Raw genomic sequence first — 18,049 nt, 5'->3', positions numbered from 1 at the left:
AAGACAAACATTAATTAATTAATTAAAAAATATCTTGAGGCAAATGACAAAACACAACCTTACAAAATTTATGGAATACAGCAAAAGGTGTTCTTAGAGGGCAGTTCATAGCAATACAGGCCTTCTTTAAGAAACAAGAAAAATCTTAAACAACACAACCCACCACCTACAAAGAATTAGACAAAGAACAATACCATGTTCATGGATTGGAAGAATCAATATAGTAAAAATGAGTATACTACCCAAAGCAATTTATAGATTCAACACAATCCCTATCAAGCTACCAACAGTATTCTTCACAGAGCTAGAACAAATAATTTCACAATTTGTATGGAAATACAAAAAACCTCGAATAGCCAAAGCGATCTTGAGAAAGAAGAATGGAACTGGAGGAATCAACCTACCTGACTTCAGGCTCTACTACAAAGCCACAGTTATCAAGACAGTATGGTACTGGCACAAAGACAGAAATATTGATCAATGGAATAAAATAGAAAGCCCAGAGATAAATCCACGCACATATGGACACCTTATCTTTGACAAAGGAGGCAAGAATATACAATGGATTGAAGACAATCTCTTTAACAAGTGGTGCTGGGAAATCTGGTCAACCACTTGTAAAAGAATGAAACTAGACCACTTTCTAACACCATACACAAAAATAAACTCAAAATGGATTAAAGATCTAAACGTAAGACCAGAAACTATAAAACTCCTAGAGGAGAACATAGGCAAAACACTCTCTGACATACATCACAGCAGGATCCTCTATGACCCACCTCCCAGAATATTGGAAATAAAATCAAAAATAAACAAATGAGACCTAATTAACCTTAAAAGCTTCTGCACATCAAAGGAAACTATTAGCAAGGTGAAAAGACAGCCTTCAGAATGAGAGAAAATAATAGCAAATGAAACAACTGACAAACAACTAATCTCAAAAATATACAAGCAACTCCTACAGCTCAACTCCAGAAAAATAAACGACCCAATCAAAAAATGGGCCAAAGAACTAAATAGACATTTCTCCAAAGACGACATACAGATGGCTAACAAACACATGAAAAGATGCTCAACATCACTCATTATCAGAGAAATGCAAATCAAAACCACTATGAGGTACCATTTCACGCCAGTCAGAATGGCTGTGATCCAAAAGTCTACAAATAATAAATGCTGGAGAGGGTGTGGAGAAAAGGGAACCCTCTTACACTGTTGGTGGGAATGCAAAGTAGTACAGCCACTATGGAGAACAGTGTGGAGATTCCTTAAAAAACTGGAAATAGAACTGCCTTATGATCCAGCAATCCCACTGCTGGGCATACACACTGAGGAAACCAGAAGGGAAAGAGACACGTGTACCCCAATGTTCATCGCAGCACTGTTTATAATAGCCAGGACATGGAAGCAACCTAGATGTCCATCAGCAGATGAATGGATAAGAAAGCAGTGGTACATATACACAATGGAGTATTACTCAGCCATTAAAAAGAATACATTTGAATCAGTTCTAATGAGGTGGATGAAACTGGAGCCTATTATACAGAGTGAAGTAAGCCAGAAGGAAAACCATAAATACAGTATACTAACGCATATATATGGAATTTTGAAAGATGGTAACAATAACCCTGTGTACGAGACAGCAAAAGAGACACTGATGTATAAAACAGTCTTATGGACTCTGTGGGAGAGGGAGAGGGTGGGAAGATTTGGGAGAATGACATTGAAACATGTAAAATATCATGTAAGAAACGAGTTGCCAGTCCAGGTTCGATGCACAATACTGGATGCTTGGGGCTAGTGCACTGGGACGACCCAGAGGGATGGTATGGGGAGGGAGGAGGGAGAAGGGTTCAGGATGGGGAACACATGTATACCTGTGGCGGATTCATTTTGATATTTGGCAAAACTAATACAATTATGTAAAATTTAAAAATAAAATAAAATTTAAAAAAAAAGAAAAAAAAAAGAATTAGACAAAGAACAAACAAAACCTAAAGTCAGCCAAAGGAAGCAGATAATGAAGATCAGAGGAAATAAAATAGAGATTAAAAACAGTAGAAAAACAATATAACCGAGTTACTTCATTGAAAAGGTAAACAAAGTTAACAAACCTTTGGCCAGGCTCACAAGGAAGAAAAGAGAGAAGACCCAAAAAAAGGAAAGTAAGAAATGAAAGGATAAATCATAATTGATACTGCAGAAGTACAAAAAAAATTAAGAAATTACTGTGAATAATTATTTGCCAACAAATTTGATAACCTAAAAGAAATGGACAATTTTCTAGAAACATACAGCTTGCCAAAACTGAGTAAAGAAGAAATAGATAAATTTAACTGGCCAATTGCTAGAAATAAAATAGAATCTGTAATAATAATAATAAACGCCCCTACAAACATAAGTCCAGGACCAGATGGCTCCACAGGTGAATTCTACCAAACATACAGAGAAAAAATTATACCAATTCTTTTCAAACTCTTCCAAAAAATTGAAGAAGAAGGAATACTCCCAAAGACATTCTATGAAGCCACCATCAGTCTGATACTAAAACCAGACAAAGATACCACCAAGAAAGAAAATTACAGGCTAACATCCTTGCAATTATTTTATTTTCTTAAAATTGTTTTGTTTTATTGAAAAGGATCCTGATTGAGACATGTTTATGAAAAAAATAAAATCTGAACTGTTTCTTTACAAATCTTAAAATTTGAGACTGGAAAAGGTTAGTTTTCATTCCAATCCCAAAGAAAGGCAATGCCAAAGAATGCTCAAACTACCGCACAATTGCACTCATTACACTAATAGCACATTACACACTATCAAAGTAATGCTCAAAATTCTCCACGCCAGGCTTCAACAATATGTGAACCAGGAACTTCCAGATGTTCAAGCTGGATTTAGGAAAGACAGAGGAACCAGAGATCAAACTGCCAACATCTACTGGATCATCAAAAAAGCAAGAGAATTCCTGAAAAACATCTACTTCTGCTTTATTGACTATGCCAAACCCTTTGACTGTGTGGATCACAACAAACTGCAGAAAACTCTTAAAGAGTTGGGAATACCAGACCACCTGACCTTCCTCCTGAGAAATCTGTATGCAGGTCAAGAGGCAACAGTTAGAACTGAACTTGGAGCAAGAGACTGGTTCCAAATCTGGAAAGGAGTATGTCAAGGCTATATATTGTCACCCTGCTTATTATTCTATTCAGAGTACATCATGCGAAATGTCAGACTGAATGAAGCACAAGCTGGAGTCAAGATTGCCAGGAGAAATATCAATAACCTCAGATATGCAGATGACGCCACCCATATGGCAGAAAGCGAAGAAGAACTCAAGAGCCTCTTGATGAAAGTGAAACAGAAGAGTGAAAAAACTGGCTTAAAACTCAACATTCTGAAAACAAAGATCATGGCATCTGGTCCTGTCACTTCATGGCAAATGGATGGGGAAACAGTGGAAACAGTGACAGACTTTATTTTCTTGGGCTCCAAAATCACTGCAGATGGTGACTGCAGCCTTGAAATTAAAAGATACTTGCTCCTTGGAAGAAAAGCTATGACCAAGCTAGATACATATTAAAAAGCAGAGATACTATTTTGCCAACAAAGGTCCATCTATTGAAACTATGGTTTATCCAGTTGTCATGTATGGATGTGAGAGTTGGACTATAAAGCTGAGCACTGAAGAATTGATGCTTTTGAACTGTGGTGCTGGAGAAGACTCTTGAGAGACCCTTGGACTGCAAGGAGATCCAACCAGTCCATCCTAAAGGATATCAGTCTTTCCAATAAATATTCAGGGTTGATTTTCTTTAGAACTGACTGGTTTAATCTCCTTACAGACCAAAGGACTCTCAAGAGTCCTCTCTAGCACCACAGTTCGAAAGCATCAATTCTTTGGCACTCAGCTTTCTTTATGGTCCAATTCTCACATTCATACATGACTACTGGAAAAACCATAACTTTCACTAAACTGACTTTTCTTGGCAAAGTGATGTCTCTGGCTTTTAATATACTGTCTAGATTTGTCATAGATTTTTTTCCAAGGAGCAAGCATCTTTTAATTCTGTGGTTGCAGTCACTATCTGCGTTGATTTTGGAGACCAGGAAAATGAAATCTGACGCTGTTTCTACTTTTTCTGTATCTATTTGCCATGAAGTGATAGGACTGGATGCCATGATCTTCATGTTTGAATGTTGACTTTTGAGCCAGCATTTCCACTTTCACCTTCATCAAGAGGCTCTTTAGTTCCTCTTCATTATCTGCCATTAAAGTGGTTTAATCTGCATATCTGAGATTGTTGATACTTCTCCAGGTAATCTTGATTCCAGCCTATGAGTCCCCCAGCCCAGCATGTCATGTGATGTACTACTATGCATGTAAGTTAAATAAGCAGGATGATAATATACAGCCTTGACATACTCCTTCCCAATTTTGAACTGGTTCGTTTTTCCATGTGCAGTTTTCCATGTCCATTGTTGCTTTCTGTCCTGCATACAGGTTTCTCAGGAGTCAGGTAAGGTGGTGTCTGGTATCCCTATCAGTTTATTAATTTTCCACATTTTGTTGTGATCCACACAGTCAAAGGCTTTACTGCAGTCAGTGAAGCAGATCCTTTTTTTTCCAGTGCCACCTGGGAAGCCTCAAAAATGTGTAAATAGAGCTTCTATTATTGTTGCATTACAGTGACTAGTTTGAGCATTCTTTGGCAAGGTCTTTCTCTGGGATTGGAATGAAAACTGACCGTTTCCAGTCCTATGGCCACGGCTGAGTTTTCCAAATTTGCTGGCATATTGAGTGCAGCGCTTTCACACCATCACCTTTTAGGATTTGAAATTGATCAACTGGAATTCCATCACCTCCACTAGCTTTGTTCATAGTGATGCTTCTTCCTAAGGTCCACTTGACTTTGCATTCTAGAATGTCTGGTTGTAGGTGAGTGATCTCACACCATCGTGATTATCTGGGTCATGAAGATCTTTTTTGTATGGTTCTTCTGTGTGGGCTTCCCTGGTGGCTCAGACCGTCAAGTGTCTGCCTGCAATGCGGGAGACCCGGGCTCGATTCCTGGGTCGGGAAGATCCCCTGGAGAAGGAAATAGCAATCCACTCCAGCACTCTTGCCTGGAAAATCCCATGGACGAAGGAGCCTGATAGTCTACAGTCCATGGGGTCGGAAAGAGTCGGACACGACTGAGCGACTTCACTTTACTTTCTTTGTATTCTTGCCACCTCTTCTTAATATCCTCTGCTTCTACTAGGTCCATACCATTTCTGTCCTTTATTGTGCCCATCTTTGCATGAAATGTTCCCTGCTGCTGTTGCTTCTAAGTCGCTTCAGTCATGTCCGACTCTGTGCGACCCCGTAGACGGCAGCCCACCAGGCTCCCCCATCCCGGGGATTCTCCAGGCAAGAACTGTGGAGTGTGTTGCCATTTCCTTCTCCAGTGCATGAAAGTGAAAAGTGAAAATGAAGTCGTTCAGTCGTGTCTGACTCTTAGCGACCCCATGGACTGCAGCCAACCAGGCTCCTCGGTCCATGGGATTTTCCAGGCAAGAGTACTGGAGTGAGGTGCCATTGCCTTCTCCGGAAATGTTCCCTAGGTATCTCTAATTTTCTTGAAGAGATCCCTAATCTTTCCCATTCTATTGTTTTCCTCTATTTCTTTGCATTGATCACTGAGGAAGGCTTTCTTATCTCTCCTTGCTATTGTTTGGAACTCTGCATTCACATGGGTATATCTTTCCTTTTTTCTTTTTGCCTTTTGGTTCTCTGCTTTTTTCAGCTATTTGTAAGGCCTCCTCAGACAACCATTTTGCCTTTTTGTAAATCTTTTTCTTGGGGTTGGTTTTGATCACTGCCTACTGTACACTGTCATAAACTTCTATCCATAGTTTTTCAGGCACTCTATCAGATCTATTCCCTTAATCTATGTGTCACTTCCACTGTATAATCGTAAGGGATTTGATTTAGGTCATATCTGAATGGTCTAGTGGTTTTCCATAGTTTCTTCCATTTCAGCCTAAATTTTACAATAAGGAGTTCATGATCTGAGCCACAGTCAGCTCCCGGTCTTGTTTTTGCTGACTGTTTATAGAGTTTCTCCATCTTTGGCTGCAAAGAATATAATCAATATGATTTTGGTGTTGACCATCTCGTGATGTCCATGTGTGGAGTCATCTTGTGTTGTTGGAAAAGGGTGCTTGCTCTTTGTTGGCAAACAGTGCGTTTTCTTGGCAAAACTGTTAGCCTTTGCCCTGCTTCATTTTGTACTCCAAGGCCAAATTTGCCTATTGTTCCAGGTATCTCTTGCCTTCCTACTTTTGCATTCCAGTCCCCTATAATGAAAAGGACATCTTTTGGGTGTAAGTTCCAGAAGGTCTTATAAGTCTTCATAGACCAGTCCCAGCTTCTTCAGCATTACTGGTTGGGGCATAGACTTGGATTACTATAATATTGAATGGTTTGCCTTGGAAACAAAGAGAGATCATTCTGCCATTTTTGAGATTGCACCTAAGTATTGCATTTTGGACTCTTTTGTTGGCTATGAGGGCTACTCCATTTCTTCTTGCTTACAGTAGTAGATATAATGGTCATCCGAGTTAAATTCGCCCATTCCAGTCCATTTTAGTTCACTGATTCCTAAAATGTTGATGTTCACTCTTTCCTTTTCCTGTTTGATCACTTTCAGTTTACCTTGATTCATGGACGTAAAAAGCGGAGGCATTACTTTGCCAACAAAGGCCCATCTAGTTAAAGCTGTGGTTTTTCTAGTAGTCATGTATGGATATGAGAGTTGGACTGTGAAGAAAGCTGAGCGCCAAAGAATTGATGCTTTTGAACTGTGGTGTTGGAGAAGACTCTTGAGAGTCCCTTGGACTGCAAGGAGATGAAACGAGTCAATCCTAAAGGAAATCAATCCTGAATATTCATTGGAAGGGCTGATGCTGAAGCTGAAACTCCCAATACTTTGACCACCTGATGTGAAGAATGGACTCATTTGGAAAGACCCTGATGCTGGTAAAGATTGAAGGCAGGAGGAGAAGAGGATCACAGAGGATGAAATTGTTGGATGGCATCACTGACTCGATGGACATGAGTTTGAATAAGCTCTGGGATTTGGCGATGGACAGGGAAGCCTGGTGTCCTGCAATCCATGGGGTCGCAAAGAGTTGGACGCAACTGAGCAACTGAACTGAACTGACAGTGGCTAGAGAACTGAAAGGGCCTAGAAACCTTCTCATGGAAGAAGAAATTATCCAGAACTGGGTATTTTAAATTTGAGTCTAAATGATAATGACTGAAGTTTAGTCTAAATCATCTCTAAATACGGGATGCAAAGAGGCATAAGATCAATTTTGTCCGGGGTTCTTCTATAGATAACTCTGCAGAAATTAGAGAAATGTTAAAAAGTACATTCCTGGTCAATATTTAAGAGAAATTGTGAAAATCAAAGGAGACAGAACTGACAAGGTGATGACTCCCCTTCATCTGGCTTACTCAACTAGAGACAGTTTAGCAGGGATGTATTTTGTTTGCAAATATAGATTTTAAAAGAAATTTTAAAAAATACAGATATTATACTTTGTGTCAAACTTATTTTGAAAAGTAGATCTCTTATTTATTAGTCATGAGACTGTAGCTAACTTATTTATATCTTTTGTCATTTCGTCTACCTCATCTAGACTAGCAATAGCATCTTTCCTTCAGGGTTATATGGAAAAATCAATGTGATGATATATTGAAATCGCCCATGTTCCATAAATGCACTAAATCATCTGCTAATAATTATTTAAAATTTTTATGGAAGGCTTCCAAAATTATTCACAGGTAGATTTTAAAAAGCAAGAATATCACTTCAAGAAAATGAAACAACTTACATGTTTAAAATATAAAGGGGGACTTACCTTTATAGTCCAGTGTTCAAGACTCCATGCTTCCAACGATGTTTATGATTTCCTTTTTCTACTTACTTTGGATTTAGTTTGCTCTTCTTTTTTTCTATTTTCTTAAGATGTAAGTTTAACTTAGTAATTTGGTATCTTTCTTTTAACATAGATATTTACAGCTGAAAAGCCATGCTCAGAGGTCAGCCAATGATGAGTTGGAGGTTGTTTTTAAACACCTTGAGTATAAGACCTCACGTTCGGTGAGGAATGAGTGCCATTTTTCAAAGACATTTGAGTGGCATTGTTTCCAACTAGAAGTTTGCTAAATATCTAAATATCTGTGTATATAATATGTATTTTTCTCTGTTTTTAAGTTTTTTTTTATTACGGATTCTCTACTACAAATTTTCTACTATAGATTTCTCTCCATTAGGATTAGAATGTTTGTTTTCTATTTCTTGTGTTTGGGATGTGTTGAGTTTCTTGGATTTGTGGACTTATTGTTTTAACCAAATTTGAAAAAAATTCAGTCATTAATTTTTCAAATATTTTTTCTGATACTTCTCCCCTCTTCTTTGGGAATCTAAATAATATATAAAGTTGTCCAACTGAAGTTGTTAAACAGTTTACTGATGCACTATTTATTTAAAATTTTTTTCCTTTCATTTTATATAGATTTTATTAGAACTTCAAATTTACTAATTGTATCTTCTTTGGTATCCAATACCAGTAAATCTATTCAGTGCATTTTTCATCTCTAGAAGTTTGATTTAACTGCTCTGTTTATTTTCCAGATGTCTATTCAACATGCTTAATCTTTTGTCTAGCTTCTTGAAATAAGGAATATAGTTAGAATAAATCTTTTAGTCTCCTTGTGTATAAAGTTAAAGTATATCATTTTGTGTCATTTCTTAGTCTGTTTCTAACAACTGATTTTCCTCCTTATTAGAGACAGCAACTTTCTGCTTCTTTGCAGTCCTGATAATTTTGTTTAGATTCTACACCTTGTAAATCATCTTTTTGGTTTCTGGAAGTCTCATATTCCTATAGATCATCCTAAGCTTTGTTCTGGGATACAGTTTAGTTACTTGGAAGTAACATGATTATTTTGAAACTTGCATTAGAATTTGTTAAGCAGCACCAGGTACACCTTCATTCAGTCTGTGGCTATTTTGCCCTCTGCTGAGGCAATACTCTTCTGAGTCTTCTCTAGTTTTCTTTGGATTACAAAATTTTCCACTCTGGTTGATGGAAACACAAAATGTTCCCATCTTTGAGTTCCTGAAATTGTTCCATCTTCTCATGTTGGATTTCTTTTCCCAGTCTTGAGTCATTGCTTCATATGCATTTGCTGGTGAGTACTTGGTTAAAAATTTGATAACTCTCTGTAGATCTCCAGAGTTTGCTTTTTGAAACATCCTCCTTCATGGTACTCTGCCTTGTGAATTCTGTTTTCTGTGGTCTTCCTGAACCCTCAGCTCTGTTTCCTCAAGAAGGGAATTCTTAGGACTCTGACTAGGTTTCTCCAAGTATTCTGTGGCATGGATACAGACAGTCTCAAGGCAGTAAACTAGGGGCAGTTACGGGGTTCATTTAATTTGCTTTCTCTCTCTCAGGAATCATTATCCTGTTACACCTAATGGCCAATGTCTGAAAATCATTGTCTCATGTATTTTGTCTAGTTTTTGAATTGTGTCAGTTGGGAGGGTTAATCTGGTCTCTTTTACTTCTTGTGGTCAGTCAAAAGTCCTGAAATTCATATCTTCCCAGCAATCAGACTGATATTTTCCAAGGCAGAAAGTAGTCGATTTTGTTTTTGTACTTAGAATCTTAAAGTATTTCTTATTACTCTTTTCAGAAATAAAGCTCTGCATGATTTTTGGCCCTTTTGTGCTTAAACCTTAACTCATAAGTTTTCTTTTACTGATTATAATCTGGTCTTATTCCTCCTCTTTTCATTTCTCAAACATGCTGTAGATTTTGCATTTGTGCTTATTAGTCCATCCCCCAGAGGTGTATTTACTCCTTTCTTCACATGTGTAACCATTCTGTACCTTTAGCTTACTTATCATTTCCTTATTAGGGACTTTCCTGATAAAACTATCTGAAATAGGACCTCCAACATGTTATTCCATCATGTGATCCTGTAGCATGTCTAAAGGAGCTGTTAGTATCTTTTTATTTGTTTAATTTTTCCATTCATTGTACTTAATAATTGTTAATTATTTATTTGTTTAATATATTTTTTCACTAGAATGTAAACTCTACTGTCTCCTTACTACATAGTAGGCATACATTGGGCACTAGTGGTAAAGAAGTCCCTGCCAATGCAGGAGACAAGACATGTGACTTCGATCCCTGAGTCAGGAAGATCCCCTGGAAGAGGGCATGGCAACCCTGGAGAATCCCAGGGACGGAAAAGTCTGGTGGGCTATGGTCCGTCAGGTCACAAAGAGTTGGACACAACTGAAGCAACTTAGAAACAGCAGGCTTATATTAAATACCTGTTGAATACTGTTTATTCAGATAATAACTTTATCCCTATTTTGGTATATAATTTTGATAAATTTTATATTTATCTCTAGGAAAAATAAATTGTTAAGGAAACTGTATTGATTTGTCTTAATATGTCTTTTATATGTTTACCATCATTTCTCTCTTCCATTTGCATAAGTAACAATTCTTCCCAACATTCGGTCCCCAATTCAAATGCCACCTGCCTGATTTATCTCAATCAAAATAATTTCTTCTCTCTATGTACTGTGGTAATAATTGGCTATAGGATAGCCCTTTTCACTTTCTAAATTTTTTTTTTTTGCATCTTCTAGTCTATTTCATGTGAACAACAACTGTTTACTATACACTTTTCTATTGCCCGCATTTTTGCAAATTTTTTTTGTGTTTAATTTTTTATTTAGTTGATTTAAAATATTATTATATTATCATAGAAACAGTACATGTACCTTTTAAGAAAAATAAATACAACCAAAAATAAATTTTTTAAAAATCACAATTTCACTCCCTATAGATTACTACTGTAAATACCTTATTTTTTTAATTTATTTTAATTGGAGTCTAATTACAATATTGTAGTGGGTTTTGCCATACATTGACATGAATCAGCCATGGATTTACATGTGTTCCCCATGCTGAACCCCCCTCCCTGCTCCCTCCCCATCCCATCCCTCTGGGTCATCCCAGTGCACCAGCCCTGAGCACCCTGTCTCATGCATTGAACCTGGACTGGCGATCTGTTTCACATATGCTAATATACATGTTTTAATGCTATTCTCTCAGATCATCCCACTTTCGCCTTCTCCCACAGAATCCAAAAGACTGTTCCATACATCTGGGTCTCTTTTGCTGTCTCGCATATGGGGTTATCAGTACCATCTTTCTAAATTTCATATATATGTATTAGTATGTTGTATATGTTACTGTATATGTTACTGTATCGGTGTTTTTCTTTCTGACTTACTTCACTCTGTATAATAGGCTCCAGTTTCATCCACCTCATTATAATTGATTCAAATGTGTTCTTTTTAATGGCTGAGTAATATTCCATTGTGTATATGTACCACAACTTTCTTATCCATTCGTCTGCTGATGCACATCTAGGTTGCTCCCGTGTCCTGGCTATTATAAACAGTGTTGTGATGAACATTGGCTACACATGTCTCTTTCAATTCTGGCACATTTTTGCAAATGTTTAGAATGATTATTTACATTTGTAGTATGCTTTCTAACTTATGCAGTGCTTTTAAATTTATTTTCTCATTTAGAGTAACAGAATTTTCTCTGGTGTTGATAGTGTATATTATTGCATACTATAGGTTATGTCTTTTGGTATAACAGAATAACATTCAGTTCAGTTCAGTTCAGTTTGCTCAGTCGTGTCCGACTCTTTGCAACCCCATGAATCTCAGCACGCCAGGCCTCCCTGTCCATCACCAACTCCCGGAGTTCACTCAGACTCATGTCCATCGAGTCAGTGATGCCATCCAACCATCTCATCCTCTGTCATCCCCTTCTCCTCCTGCCCCCAATCCCTCCCAGCATCACGTCTTTTCCAATGAGTCAACTCTTCTCATGAGGTGGCCAAAGTACTGGAGTTTCAGCTTTAGCATCATTCCTTCCAAAGAAATCCCAGGGCTGATCTCCTTCAGAATGGACTGGTTGGATCTCCTTGCAGTCCAAGAGACTCTCAAGAGTCTTCTCCAATACCACAGTTCAAAAGCATCAATTCTTCAGCGCTCAGCTTTCATCACAGTCCAACTCTCACATCCATGCATGACGACTATAAAAACCATAGCCTTGACTAGATGAACCTTTGTTGGCAAAGTAATGTCTCTGCTTTTGAATATGCTATCTAGATTGGTCATAACTTTCCTTCCAAGGAGTAAGCGTCTTTTAATTTCATGGCTGCAGTGATTTCATTATTCTACCCCAAATACCAGTAAGACCCATATTGAGAAATAATGCAGGATCATGACCTGTGAGCATTCATGGACAAAACATCTCTCTCTCCTTAGTACCTTAATACTGAAATATTTTATCTCTCTGTCCACAATACATGACATACTCACTGCCTAGAACAGAGTAGTGCATTAATTAAAAATAAAATTGGAACTCAATCATAGTTTTAGTTGGTATCTCTAATCTCTGGGGAAAAAAACCAATACTATGTAAATTTGTAGCTACTAAAGGCAACAAAGTTCAGAATATCTTGATTTCCAGTTACTTTCCATGATAGTTTTGATCCTTTTATATAAATTGGACATAGTTTAGAATTATGATTTCTGCATTAGAAGGGAATTTGCAAGGTACTTAGACCTTTTTTTCTAACTCATCTTTTCTCTTGGATTTATTATCAATACTTATGTATACATTTGTATGTATATTGCTCTTCCTTGGAAACTTGAGAGAGATTTTGATAGGTTGAGGTCCTTGTTAGAAATATCTTATAGAATGTTCTAATAACAATTTTATTTGACATTTTAACACTAGGGATAATTTTCTTCCTTGCATCGTCTTCAAAATATCTTTATTTAAATGAAGCAGCATTTATGTTCAGAGTTTGTCTAGGTTATTCCATAGACATTATTATGGGATTAGTCATCTTTTGTTAATATAATGCAAGTTGAACTAAATACTAGTATTTCATGTTGAAGTACAAAATTAAGTGTAGATTATTTTTATACTCACTAAGATACTAGGATAGCATATTAAACAAATCTCCACTCAAGGCAATATCATTTATTTAAATTAAAAAAATGTAAACATGGCCTGCTTAAATGTTAATAACTACTCAATATGTTCCGTTAGAATTTAGCTTCAGGTGTTTCTGAATGAGAATGCCCTGCTCTTTTCTTGCTAAATATGTTTTTATTTATCCTAAAGTCCAGGAAATAGAAAATTCCTTACAAGGACACCTACTGTAGTTGTAGGTGAAGATTGTGGAAGCATGGATGAGAGAAGACAGTCACACTTCATTACTGAAAATAACTCATTACAACATATTTGGAAAGAAAATAGAAAAAAGTTTTCAAATGAAGATATGAACCAGCAAACCTCCAGCCTTCTATCAGATAACTGTGACTCTTTTATTAGTGAAAATATGATCAATTTATTAAACATAGACCAACAGAAGATAAAGGAAACCTTTGACAAGTATGGTTATGATAATACACGAGATACGTATGCAGTCATTGATTCTGATAAAAACCATTTCAAGGATAGCCACATTAAAAGTATTTTTACAGATCTAGAGTTGGGTTTTAGTAATTCTACTTTTAAAATATCAAGTCATTCAGAAAAGTGTCAGCCAAACAAGATTTGCCAGAAAGAGTACAAGAATAATGAAAGAAATAATTTTAGTACATCTTTTGAGAAAGATTTTTATTCAGCCAGCTCTAATGAAAAAGGTTGGTGTTATATATGAAAATGTAATTATCTGTTGGATTTTTTTTGTTTTTAGTTTTAATGAATATATGTGTGTGTATGTGTGTGTGTTTGGAGGAATCTGAAATTAAAAATAGGATGACATTATATGACATTGTGAACCAGTGCCATCCCTTCATATGTGTCATACTAAAGTTTTATTTCAATGCATACTTTTATTTTAAAGGAAAATTTGAAAATGATTACCAAGAGAAGATATACCAGGAAAAAACACAGAAATACCAAGTGAATCATATGTAAGTTTTTAGAAGAATCTGAAGAATGCCAGTTGTTGTCTAAAATAACGCACTTTGAAGGATACAAAGTGAAGTAGACATATTGCTGTCTTAGGGTGGGCAGACTGGACTCAGAAATCAATTGTCAGGGACTTCCCTGGTGGTCCAGTGGCTAAGATTCAATGCTCCCAATGCAGGAGGTCCGGATTCAATTCCTCCTCGGGGAACTAGATCCCACATACAACAACTAAGAGTTTGCTTGCTGCAACTAAAGACCTGGTGCAGCCAAATAAATATTTTTTAAAAAATCAGTTGTCAGAACCTTGATAATATCACCCTAGTTGATAATTTGGTCCTCATATTAACCAGTGCAAAAATATCTAAGTTGTAGTGTTCAGTCGCTCATTCGTGTCTCAACTCTTTGTGACCCCATGGACTGCAGCCCTCCAGGCTTCCCTGTCCGTCACCAACTCCCAGAGCTTATTCAGACTCCTGTCCATCGAGTCAGTGGTGCCATCCAACCATCTCATTCTCTGTCATCCCCTTCTCCTCCTGCCTTCGTCATCCCCTTCTCCTCCTGCCTTCAATCTTTACCAGCATCAGGGTCTTGTCTAGTGAGTCAGTTCTTCACATCATGTGGCCAAAGAATTGGAGTTTCAGCATCAGTCCTACCAATGAATATTCAGGACTGATTTCCTTTAGGATAGACTGGTTGGATCTCCTCCTGGTGTTAGTTGTGTTGGTTAACTCCTCGTAGCGTTAGTTGATTTGAAAAAACTGATTGATGTGTTCAGCAAGTTTATTTACCCTCCATAATGTCAATTTATTAATTTATAATAAGAAATAGAAGGATGACATATATAGGAATGCTGACTGGCATGAGAAGCGTATTTTCTACATTTTGGCAGCTCTCCATGGGAAATTTGCTTGGTTAATATAGACTCAGAATTGAGGGAGTAATAGAAGTCAAAGGTTAATAGCATAAACAAGCATATCAACAATTTATAGGACTGATATTATAGATAATTAAAGAAAACGGTTCAGAATAAACAACTTTCTTGGAAATAGTTATGATTTATTTATTTATTATTTATTTTCATACTTCATAATTGAAAATCATGAATTAGAATAGATTTTTATTTTGAGAATACTTTCTTAAGAAATATGTAAAATATCTATTAGTACAAAGAATATTAGATGCCATTTTTATGGGACTGGCACTAAATTAATTAAAAAAGAGATTCACCATTTATTTAACAAAATCAGCTTAGGTTCTTCATTGTAAAAACTTCTAAATATTCAATCTCATGAATGAGAAATAGAATGTTAAAACTTGAATTTTAAAATATACTTTATGAAGATGATTTAGAATATGGCTCCCAACCCTATATGCAGATACTTATCACTTGAGGGTGTTTTTAAAATACAAAATATCAAGTTTGGCCTACATATAGACTCCTTAAGATAGAGCTTGTGAATCCTTATGTTTAAAAACTTCCCTTATAATCTAGAGAAGGAAATGGCAACCCACTCCACTATTCTTGCCTGGAGAATCCCATTGACAGAACAGCCTAGCAGGCTACAGTCCATGCGGTCGCAAAGAGTTGGACACGACTGAGTGACTTCACTTTCCTTTATAATTCTTACCTTTAATCAACTTTGGGTGTCATAATTTAGAACAGTAATTTCAGAGGGATTAAAGCACATTCTAATACTGTCTTATTTATAACCCTTAGAGATAATATCCCTTTGGAAGAATTGCATTCTGAGCAATCATGGGACTTTGGAGTTGGTGAGGTAAAGTACAGTCTTACCTTTTCTTTCCAGTTAAGTGAGTTGTATTATCATGTCATATCTTAGTATTTGAAATTAATTTTGGTTAGCTCTTTCTGAAAAATTTCTGTTTAGGGTAACCTTTATGCTTTTTTTTTTTTTTTACTTTGGGAAAATTATTGCTTGGATCTAGAAATAAAATTAACAACATTTTAGAAACTGTAATGTGCCTTATTTCAAACCAATATAGATGAATTTAAAGTTCTTTCTGTAAGTCCTATAAAATTTATTCCAGGATGAAATTTCTTTACAGGTTTAAATGTGCTACAGGTGAATATAGTTATATATTTAAGAATACTGAAACTTATATAAACATTGGTTACTTAAGTCATAATACCTGCTCATTAAAAGGGTGTATGAATCATTCATTCACGAAAGAATACACGTTCTATTCAAGAGTGCATGGAACATTCTCTAGGATAGACCATATACTAAGACATGAAACCAGCCTCAATAAATGTAACAGGATAGTAATTATTAATATTCCAAACATCTTTTCATGACACAACATTACAAATTGAGAAATCACAGAAAGAATGATGAGAAAACATGATTACATTTAGACTGAAACATGTGCTTTATATAATACAGGGAGTCCAGCCTGGTGCTCTGTGATGACCTAGAGGGATGGGATGAGGGAGTGGGAGGAAAACTCTTGTGGGGGGCGGGTGGCATGGCTGATTTACATGGTTGCACTAAAGAAATTAACATAAAATTGTAAAGCAACTATCCTTCAATTAAAAATTTTTTTAAAATGTGCTACTAAAGAACCAATGAGCTGATGGTGAAATCAAAAAGAAAATAAGAAATTAGCTTGACATAAATGACAATGAAAAAATAACCTCCAGAGCTTCTACTGTAGCAGCTTGGGACCAGACCCTGCCCCTGACATGGCAGTGATGGCCACTGAGCTGAGAGGAAGTCCTGCTTCAGAGAGCAGGCTCTAGTGCTTCTGTCTTTAGCACCACCCCCTTCCAAGGTGATCACTACCAGCACAACCTGAAGAAAGACATGCCTAGAATCCACATCAAATCCAGTCATCCCACCAAAGACATTGGGCACACGCAGTCTGCATACGGATGCTCCCACATAAGAAATACCCCTTCAAGACCACACTAGGCAAATATTTCACCTAAATTCATAGAGGCATAGAAAGTTAAATACAAAGGCAGAGAAACTATTCTCAATTGGAAGAGCAAGAGAAAGCCTCTGAAAAACTAATGAAACAAACAGTTTACCAGATAAATAATTCAAAACACCAGTAATAAAACTGTTAACTGAATTAGGGAAAATAATCCACCTAAACATTGGTCACTTTAACAAGGATCTAGAAAATATTAAAAAATGCAATACAAAAAGATAATTCAGTATCTGAGATTAGAAAAAACAGACTAGAAGGAATGAATAGCAGACTAAATGATGGAGAATGCATAAATGATCTGGAATTTAGTATAATGGAAATCACTAAATCAGAACAACAGAAAGACAAATGAAGAAAAATGAATGTAATCTATGAGATCTCTAGTATAACGTTAAGGGTGTCAACATTCACATCATAGGGCTGCCAGGAGAGGAGAGAGAGTAGGTTAATAAAAATGTATATGAAGATACTATGGCTGAAAAATCCCCAAAACTAAAGAAGGAAATAGATGTTCAGGGACAGGAAGCAAAGAGGGTTCCAAATAAGATGAACTCAAACAGACCCATAGTAAGACATATAATTAAAATGTCAGTTCTAAGAGGGAAATTTACAGCAATACAGGACTTCATCAAGAAGCAAGAAAAATTTCAAAAAGAAACCAAAACCTACCACCTAAAACAATGTTCAAACTACCATACAGTTGCATTCATGTCACATACTAGCAAAGTAATGCTCAAAATCCTTCAAGCTAGGCTTCAGCAGTAGGTGAACTTAGAACTTCCAGTTGTATAAGCTGCATTTAGAAAAGGCAAAGGAACCAGGGATCAAATTGCCAGCATTCGCTAGATCACAGAGAAAGTCAAGGGAATTCCAGAAAAACATCTGCTTCAGTGAGTACACTAAAGCCTTTGACTGTAGTTCACAGTCAACTGTGGAAAATTCTTAAAGGGATGGGAATATCAGACCATTTAATCTGCCTCCTGGGAAACCTGTATGCAGGTCAAGA

The 18,049-nt window shown here is 36.6% G+C and overlaps 1 protein-coding gene across 2 annotated transcripts in view; it reads left to right on the top strand.

Annotated features, from left to right (window-relative positions):
* C5H12orf40 (chromosome 5 C12orf40 homolog) overlaps positions 1 to 18,049 on the top strand; it is an 83,330-nt gene that overhangs the window by 40,206 nt on the left and 25,075 nt on the right. For both annotated transcript variants that reach the window (XM_059886928.1, XM_015471037.3), the window contains exons 7-9: positions 13,294 to 13,817; positions 14,021 to 14,090; positions 15,806 to 15,866. In XM_059886928.1, coding sequence (XP_059742911.1) covers positions 13,294 to 13,817; positions 14,021 to 14,090; positions 15,806 to 15,866 — 655 coding nt within the window. The remainder of the gene's footprint in view (positions 1 to 13,293; positions 13,818 to 14,020; positions 14,091 to 15,805; positions 15,867 to 18,049) is intronic.

The sequence above is a fragment of the Bos taurus genome, chromosome 5 (assembly GCF_002263795.3).
Source record: "Bos taurus isolate L1 Dominette 01449 registration number 42190680 breed Hereford chromosome 5, ARS-UCD2.0, whole genome shotgun sequence".
Taxonomy (NCBI): domain Eukaryota; kingdom Metazoa; phylum Chordata; class Mammalia; order Artiodactyla; family Bovidae; genus Bos; species Bos taurus.
This window is presented reverse-complemented; position numbering and strand designations above follow the sequence as displayed.